The sequence below is a fragment of the Dendrobates tinctorius genome, unplaced genomic scaffold (assembly GCF_039654945.1).
Source record: "Dendrobates tinctorius isolate UK_male_01 unplaced genomic scaffold, ASM3965494v1 ptg000032l, whole genome shotgun sequence".
NCBI lineage: Eukaryota > Metazoa > Chordata > Amphibia > Anura > Dendrobatidae > Dendrobates > Dendrobates tinctorius.
Window position 1 is genome coordinate 11447696 of NW_027361700.1, and position 10086 is coordinate 11457781.

At 38.9% G+C, this 10086-nt stretch overlaps 1 protein-coding gene across 1 annotated transcript; it reads left to right on the top strand.

The window, feature by feature from the left end:
* The first annotated feature begins 364 nt into the window (after positions 1–364).
* On the top strand, positions 365–9297 carry LOC141086404 (uncharacterized). The gene is made up of 2 exons (XM_073572395.1): positions 365–698; positions 5933–9297. The coding sequence occupies exon 2, from the start codon at positions 5939–5941 to the stop codon at positions 8588–8590; it is 2652 nt and encodes an 883-aa protein (XP_073428496.1). The 5' UTR covers positions 365–698; positions 5933–5938; the 3' UTR covers positions 8591–9297.
* The last annotated feature ends 789 nt before the right edge of the window (positions 9298–10086 follow it).

Consider the following 10086-nt stretch of genomic DNA (forward strand, 5'->3'; position numbering starts at 1 on the left):
CTAAAGATCTCAGACTTTAGGCTTAAATATCTCAGACTAAGGTAATGCATAAATAACTGTATACATATTGTTAAAATAACTACGGTTCACTTAATATGGAAGAACTTCTGAACATAGTGGCAAGCCACCATATGTGGTTGTAGGTTATAGGTCAGAATAGTATAAAGCCGGCCTAACTCTTGTTCAGGAGATCTCATATCCCTTGAGACTCTCGAACACCCGGACAGCTGCTCAAGACTATATGTAAGAACAATGCTCGTTTTCTCTTCAAATAATTACTGCATGTCATGAACTTACTTTTCTTCATTTTTGTAATCACTTTTTGAAATGAACAATTAAAAACAAGATTTATTTTATCCTCAACATTGCTTTTACTTTTTGATTCTCAACCGTGCAAGAAGATATATATATATATTTTTCTACATTTTGGCGAGCCGTAGCCAGACTGATCTTTTGTGCTAATTTTGGCTGGCATTCCTTCCTCGATTGTACAAGGGGGGAGCACGAACTCTGCTAAAAAACCACCTGTTGTACAAGCTTCCTCAGGAATTCCACTATTTCACGGCACAAAAATCACACTGAACCTGAAGACGACGGGTGAGGATCGTAAAGAGCTGCATGCGTCTCATCCAGACGGAGATCTGAGGATTGCATAAGGACACAGAGGACCATCCATTGACGGGAAAGACTCTCAATAGGTGAGAAAAAATATAATGGATTTTATACATGATTATGCTAAGAAAAGTAACATAGATTTCAAGTTTGTTCATAATCATACGGATGCCCAATTATGGTCTAGTTTGTATAATCAATGTGAGGCAGAAAATGTTAAAATTGACAAAAGGTTTTTCTCAGTTAGAAAATTACAAAGGAAACTTCAGAATGTTATGCAGCTAGTTCATGTGTATAATAGCTTAGTCTTTGAGAAAACTGAACCTAACACCTATAAAACATGCATTGTCACACAAGACATTAATCACACTGACACACCATGTGATACACAAGAGTCTGACGGGGATTACTTTGATTGTCCAAATTGTTTGATTTTGTCAGAGCATATAGAACAATTGGAAGATCAAATAGATACCAGGACAGAGTTATTGTCTAAATTACGACAAGATATAAAGAGGGTTTCTGTTAACACAAGATCAACAGGTAAACAGGAGGACGGTGTTGCCTCTTCATTTGTACCAAATATGCAAAATCCAGATGCTTCAGTAGAGGAATTAGAGGCAGTAGAATTACAACGGAAAAAATTACATGACAGAGCAGCACGCATTAATCTGAAAATACACGATCAGCTAATGAAAATTGTAAAAGACATTCCAAATTACAATGATAAGATGGATGCCTTTTATAATGCGGACACTTTTGAATCAAACACAGACAAATACAATCTGAATGATGAGCAAAAGAATAAAATATTCAAAGTTTGGTTACCTTCACATATGGGAAAAAGATTACAGATCACACCCAGATTAAATGATGAGAATGAAATGGCACATAGTACAAAAGAAGACAGACTTAGACAATTAGTATTGTTTATAACTGGAGAAGACATGCCTACAGTTGATATTTTAGGGAGTTTACAAACAAATATTTCTGAAGACCCATTCTCTTTTTTGGTAAAGTTTGAACAGGCCTATAGGATGGTAATGGATCTCAGGCCTCACGAAGAGCCAGCATCCATGATCAAATTTTTTGTAAAGAAGTTCAAGTACTTAGATCCTGCCTCAGTGCAATTGGCTAACACTCAGCCATCATTGCAAGAAGCAACAGTTTTTATTGACAGAATAAGGAGATCCATGAAACAAAATCAGGTCAAGGCTAAAATAGCGATAGTTCATGAGAAGGAAGACAGTCAACTGAAACCTAGAGCCACAGTATTCTCCAAGAGCAGGGATTACATTGAGCATAGAGGTAAAAATACTACACAAAGGAACAATATCCATTGTTATTTTTGTGGTATACCTGGACACTTGAAGTGGCAGTGCAGGAAATTTTTGAGAGCAGAATCAGAGATGGGTACACAAGGAACAGGTAAGCTTGGAAGGGAAAACGGACTCATGCCAAAATCATACACCACACCTTCCGCACCTGCATTACAATTATCTGCACCTGCTCATACTGCCAACAGACAAACACAGTCACCATATGCACCATTAATCAGACAGATCAGAGAAATGACAGTGAAGGAAACAGAGTCAAGGGATAGAATTCCAAGGTCTTTTAAAAAGGACACAGGTCTTCTCCCATCTCCTTCATCTTTCTGACAATCACAGACCATTCCTGTACCACATCCATTGGAATTTGTGACTCGAGTTACATTGGATGACTGTGGAAGACCATTTATCAAAGTAAGTTTAGCAGGACAGAATGCTGTATTCCTCATTGACACAGGAGCTCAGTTAAGTGTTACAAACCTTGATTTGAAGCTAAACCCAGATTCACTAGTTTGTACAATTGTCGGTTTCAGTGGAAAAGGTGGAACTAAAGCAACCTTAGTTCCCAATGTGATTTTGGAAATACCTAGTTCTTTCAAAACAGAAATTGACATCTGGTATTGTCGTGATTCTGAAAATATACTTGGCACAGATTTTATGCAGAAATTCGGATGGGTAGTTGACCTAGGAAATCAAGTGATCTGGAAAGATTCCAATGGTTGTAAACCGGTAGTCATTGATCCTAATGATTATAGCCATGTTGGAAGTATTTGCTTGAATGATGTGGTGTCATCTGACCATTTATGGCCTGACACTAATGATGACAAGGTATTGACAGAAATTGTACAGCTTTTTCCTTCTCTTTGGGCTCAGTTCAGGAATCAGGTTGGAACAATGAAAGACGTTATCGTGAATGTGGAGGGGCGTGATCCCCCGCCACAGCGTCAGTATAAATTGCCTCCAGAATCAATTGACTCTATGTCAAAGATCATACAGGAATTGTTAGATCAAGGTGTTATCCGAAAGGCTAATTCTGTAAGTAACAATCCTTTGTGGTGTGTTTTGAAATCTGATGGTTCTTATCGAATGATATTGGATTTACGGATGTTCAATAAGCATACACCCAATGTCGCACCAATTGTGGCAGATACTCATGACATGATGGCAAGGTTAAATGCAAAGGCCAAATACTTCTCTGTACTGGACATTAGCAATGGTTTTTTCAGTATACCTCTTGAAAAGAGTTGTCAGTATAAGTTTGCATTTACTTTCTTGGACGAGCAATATCTGTTTTGCAGGTTACCTCAAGGAGCACATTTGTCACCTAGTGTTTTTCATCAGGCATTGGCAAAGGTATTATCCAGATTTTCGAGGCCTGATTGCATTCTGCAATATGTGGATGATATTTTATTGTCTACAGAGGATAAAGAGACACATGTTTCACTTCTGACAGAATTGTTTGAGTTGCTGCATGATGCAGGGTTGAAATTGAACACCAAAAAGGTCAAATTGATGCAGACTGAGGTCAGATTTTTAGGGGTGCTGTTGAGTCCAGGAAAAAGGCAGCCACTGCAGGAAAGAATTGAGGCAATTGCTTCCCTACCAATTCCGACATCACACAAGGCATTGAGACATTTTTTAGGTCTTATGAATTATTCAAGGGATTTCATTGAGAATTTTGCAGATAAGGCCAGACCTTTATATGATCTTTTGAAAGGTGAAAACAGTGATTACTTTGGTCCTTGGGGTGATGAACAGCAAACCTCATTTGAACAATTGAAAATGAATTTACAAAATGCACCTGCTTTGTCCACAGTAGATCCTTCGGCTCCATTTGCTTTGCAAGTGCATACATCAGGAACATCTGTTTCTGCTGTATTACTGCAATTACAAGGAGAAGAGTGGAGAATTTTGGGCTATTTTTCAAAACTTCTCTCACCTGTTGAAAAAGGTTTTGAGACCTGTGCAAGACACTTGGTAGGTGTGTACTTTGCAGTCAAAGCAACCGAACATATTGTCGGGTTCAACAAAATCATTTTGCAAACTCCTCACTCTACACTAAATCTTCTCTTTGAGAATAATATCCCAGGTGTGTCACATCAGAGATTTGCTCATTGGTTATTGTCATTGTCTCCCAAACAAATTGAGGTAGATTACAAGGCCAAATATGTTCTTCCTCAGCTGATGCAATATGAAGGACAAACTCATGAATGTTTACAGTCTTTTCAGGATCCAAGTCCATCACTTTTCAGACGGAAAGCAGAGGTAACAGACGAACCAATTTTTGTAGATGGTTCCAGATTCTATTCAGATGGGCACTATTATTCAGGATATGCCATTTTTTATCCCAACAGAGGACGGGTTGTGAAGCACAAATTACCGAGTCATTTTTCAGCTCAAAGAGCAGGGCTAGAAGCAGTAAAAATGGTACTACAGCTGAATGAAGCAGATGATCAGTGTCCCATTGTGATCTACAGTGATAGCTCTTATGTTGTAAGATCACTGACAGATTACTTGTCAGTTTGGGAAAAAAGAGGTTATGTAGATTCATCTAATAAGACTCTTGTTCACAGTGACACACTGAAGACAATTTTCAGGATAGCATCAAAAAACCCTAATGGTTTTGCTATTGTCAAGGTTCCGGCCCATAAAAAATCTGATGATGAATTATCTGTTGGAAATGCAACCGCAGATATGCTAGCCAAAGAGGCAGCCCTGACAGGAGAAGAGGTGTTTGAACCTGAACCTCTCGAGGTTTCAGCAGTTCAAAGAACAGACACGCATATCCCTTCTTTTGCGGAAGAACAAGAAAAAGACTCATCTCTTGTTGCTTCCCGGGTTGATCCAAAACCTCCCTTTGTTTGTGAAAACGGGGTTTTGTGTCATGACTTAAACGGGGAGTTGCGTCCTGTTGTCCCAAGACATCTACAGGTTGAGTTCACAAAATACAATCATGAAAGTTTGGGTCATTTGGGCCAACAAAAATTGTTAGGCATTCTCAGAGAGAAATTTTACTGGGAAAAGATGGAAGAGACAGTGCAAAGTGTTGTTCAATCATGTCTCATTTGTGCCCAAATTAATCCAAGACCAAAAGGACAGAAACCGCCACTACTCCGAATCGCACCTGCAGAGGGTCCATGGTCTACGTTACAAATCGACTACATTGGACCGTTACCATCAGGTAAAAATGGTCTCAGGTATGCATTGGTTGTGGTAGATGTTTTTTCTAAGTGGGTTGAAATTTTACCTGTCAGGAAAGATGATGCTTTGTCTACAGCTAGAGCATTAGTTAATCATGTCTTTTGTACTTGGGGGATCCCAAGAATGATCACCTCTGATCGAGGAAGTCACTTTACAGGAAAAATCATGCAAGCCGTCTGTGCTATTCTAGGGGTACGACAACAGTTTCATGTACCCTACCATCCACAGTCTGCTGGTATTGTGGAAAGGATGAATAGAACAATAAAATCCAGAATTGCCAAGATGTTATTGGACAAAGGCAATACTTGGGTTGATGCAGTACCTTTTGTACTGTTGAGTGTAAGAGGAACAACCTCTGCCACAACTCAGTTTACTCCTTTTGAACTGATGACAGGAAGAAAAATGCCATTGATTTTTCCTCATGAACCATTTTTGTCTACACCACAAAAAGATGCTGTTGCAAGGTCCAAATGGTTGCAATTGTTACAGGAAAATTTGAAAACGATTCTTCCACATACTGCATCAAGAATGCAGAGAATGGAGCCACCATATGTATCCAAATTTAAGAAAGGGGCTCTAGTGATGATTAAAACTTTCAGGAAGAATGGACCTTGGGAAAGTAATTGGGAAGGTCCCTTTGAAATTATCGAAACCATGGGACAAGTGATGATACTTGTGCAACGAGCATCTAAGGTGGTTAAAAATACCCGCAGACAACAAAAATTGTGGGTACATGTTGATCAATGCAAACTGTATATTGCAAAATAATGATACTGCATTTCTTTTAGGAAGAAATGGATTCCAATAAGAACTGGAATACGAAACTCCACGTCCTTGATGGAAGGGATTCAACACCAATCCTTCAGGAGAAAAAGAAATTTCCCAGGAAAAGCTACTATCTGATGGGAATCACATTTCTGCTGTTTTGTACTGTTTCAACTGTGATCTACGCTGAAGATATTTCACACCATGGAACAAATACTAGTGAAGTGAAGGAACTTTTCAAAGGAACTTTACATCCAAGGAAACCAAGAGGAACGAATCTACAAAGCTTAATAGATGAGGACATACCGGACGATTCAGTAGATATTACTGGAAACATTTGCATGGGTTTTGGTGCAAAATGCTGTATTGAGCTACACTTCATACATGACACTGACATAATATTACATGCAGCCACAGGACCTAAGACGAAGTTCACACAGTTACAAGGAGATTATATACACAATAATAAGACAGGCACATGGGAATGTAGTCCTACAGATGTGTTATTCTGGAATATAGAGATAAGAGGTGAAGAGAAAGCTGTGTGGTCAGGCGACATTACAAATGATATGATCGCAAAAGGGAAAGTTGAAACATCCAAAACAGATGCTTGGTTAAGGACACAACTATTTGGGAAAGTTTTAGATCCTGCATTTCTTTCTATTACAGAAGGAGACGAGGATTGGGTAAAAACATGGAATTTTCAGATAACCAGAGAACCAGTACAAGTACAGGTATCTGTAGTTTTTACAGTTTCAAATACTATAGCTCCAGAAGTAAGGGTTACACCACAAGCAGTATATAGTCAAGAAAATATGTCTCCTTTATTACTAAAATGCAGCACGAGGTTAGAGCTACCTTCAGAATCTTTGTTAATATGGACCAAAGATAAATCATTTTTGGGAAGTTTTTCAAATGGTCCAACAAATGTTATACACAGAGGTCAATCCGGTAACGTGAGATGGTTAAATAAGGATTTTATTTTTCCTGTAGATAATCCATCTCCTAAGGATTCTGGACTTTACCAATGTTGCATTTTAACGAAATATAACTACAAACAATGTAGAGATGTAAAGGTAAATATATGGTCAGCAGTAGATAATGTATGCACACAGACAAGATTTCAACCATCTACTCCTTTTCAGATCAATCAGTTCCAAACTAAACCTCTGTTACGAGATGGAGTGTTTCTGATCATGGTATGGACCTTTAATATGTCTAACTGGAAAATCTCTTCTAGATATCCCCAGTGTCAACCACATCTCACTAACATGGAGATGGGAATAGAACAATGGTTTGGGAAAAGAACTTCAACACAGGTTAGAAGTAAGAGGGGAGTGTTTGAAGGTATTTTGGGGGGATTAGGAACAGTAGGAAGTTTAATTAACACTATGGACATTCATACACTTAAATCAGATCTGGAAAATATTGGGTATATTGGAGGAAAAGGGGTAAAGATTCAGAAAAGCTTGAATCAAGTCCTTGAAAAGATGGTTTTGAACACTGCTACTGTATTGGGATCTTCTGTATCACATCTTCAGGATGCTACTTTAGCTTTAATGGAAAGTGAACAGGAATCTCAAGTGGCCAAAACATGTCTAGAAATTCAGATTGAATATTCCACCAATCTGAAAATGATTGCACAAGCCTTACAAAGTGGAATTACCCCTTTAGGGCTAATAAGAAATTTGCCCATAGAATATAACTTTGCGTTAAACCATACAGATTTGTGGGTAAATAAGTGGTTAGGATGTGAACAGAACATTTGTGTAGGAACATCACTGATTCCAGTGTCAGGAAGAGAAGAAACCCTGGTTCCTATAGGTGTTCTGGGAATTCCTGTCAGCCCTACACAATTGTTATATTATCAATTACAGTACACAGATTTTGCATTTGATGGTACAAACATTGAACAATTAGACATTTCGTCATGCTTAAATTTTGTTTCCAAGGTAATGTGTCTACCTGGACAGGATAAAGTCATTTATCATTCATGTTTCCATAATCATACTTCTTGTCATGCCAGAGTTGAGAATGTCCACACGATACATGACTTGGTGACACCAGTAAGTGCTAACAAAACTTGTTTCCAAGTCATGTCAGGAAAAGAAGCAGTTTCTGCATTCTTCTCATCTTGTGTACATGTCGAAAATCTGACAATGGGTTTATATTGTATTGAGGGAAATGTTAAAACTCTCACAAAGAAGGAAGGAAGAATTAATATTACGTCAATAGGCTCAAGACGTCTGAAAATCCTTCCGATCCAGTTCAATTTGTCACAAGTCAATAAATTCCCTTGGGATTTGTGGACAAATGAAATAAAGAAAGACAAGGGTTTATTAAATCTGCTGACAAAACAATTAAAAGAAGCTGAAATTGTATTTAGACATGAACAAGGTAATCTAAATGATATTGAACATGAATGGACGAGTATGTCAGGCTCATCTTGGTGGAGAAATTTAGGAAAATCTGTAACTAGTTGGTCACAGTCTTCAGCGAAAATGGCAGCAAGAAATGTATTGTCTAATCCGATCGTTATTTTATTTATCATAGTTTTGCTGTGTATAATATATCAAATAATTATTATGTGTAAAATTAGGAGTATTTATAAGAATATAAAGGTAGAAATGAAAAAGGAAGATGATATTTTAAGAGAGATGTTAAAACGGAAAAAAATATAACTCTCTGATCTAATTTTTGTTTTTACAATAGGTTTGAAAATTCAGATGACATTCAGGGCAGATGGTGATACAAGGTTTTCAGAATAAAGAATGAATGTGATACGAATGGTGAGAGAATGAGTTAGGATTGATTATGATATGTCTCAAATCATAATCAGGGGGGATTGTAAAATATCAGTATTTCTATAATAAAAAATATACAGAGTCTAGTCCAGCTAGCAGAGGCTCTGGTTAGAGTGTGACTGAGCTATTCTGGATTCCTTGGCTCACACAGCTGTCTCTCTTGTCAAATGTATAGGTCAAGATAGTCAAAGCTGTCAAAATGTGACTATTTAGAGATAATGAATGGTTCTAAAGATCTCAGACTTTAGGCTTAAATATCTCAGACTAAGGTAATGCATAAATAACTGTATGCATATTGTTAAAATAACTACGGTTCACTTAATATGGAAGAACTTCTGAACATAGTGGCAAGCCACCATATGTGGTTGTAGGTTATAGGTCAGAATAGTATAAAGCCGGCCTAACTCTTGTTCAGGAGATCTCATATCCCTTGAGACTCTCGAACACCCGGACAGCTGCTCAAGACTATATGTAAGAACAATGCTCGTTTTCTCTTCAAATAATTACTGCATGTCATGAACTTACTTTTCTTCATTTTTGTAATCACTTTTTGAAATGAACAATTAAAAACAAGATTTATTTTATCCTCAACATTGCTTTTACTTTTTGATTCTCAACCGTGCAAGAAGATATATATATATATTTTTCTACACAGATCAAGGTCCAGCTTTCGAGGCAGAAGTGTTCGAAGAATTCTGTAACCTCTATGGTTGTAAGAAGATCTGGACAACGCCGTATCACCCACAGACCAATGGCATGTGCGCAGCGTCGGACTGGCCCACCGGAGAACCGGTGGATTCTCCGGTGGGCCCTTGCATCTGGTGGGCCCTGGCACCTGCTGGCATACAGGGCCAGCAGTTGCCTAGGGCCTCCGCTGCTCCAGGGGCCCCCAGCCAGTGGTGTGTCGCACACCATGCAGCTGCTATGGGGGCCCCTGCCAGCGGAGCAGCAGCGGGTGTCAGGAGGCAGGAGCCCCTGTCCCCGCTGCTAAAGAGAAATGAATATTCACTGCGAAGCAGTGAATATCATTTCAGGTCTCCACCCCCAGAGGCCCCGCCCCCAGCCCAGTAAGCCGCTCTGCATCAGGGCCGGCGCCACCCTCAGTCCCCTCTGCTCCTGACTCACAGCCAGTGGGCGATGACGTCACTACATTGCGCACCCGCTGTGTGTCTGGCAGAGGGGGCAGCTCCTGACACTGAAGCCGGGATCAGCGTGGGAGCGAGGAGGAGAGGTGAGTATTGTGTTTTGTTTTTTTTTTATATCTCTCTCGCTCTCTCTATCTGTCTATCTATCTATCTATCTATCTATCTCTATATCTCTATATATCTATCTATCTTTCTATCTCTATCTATTATCTATATCTATCTATTTCT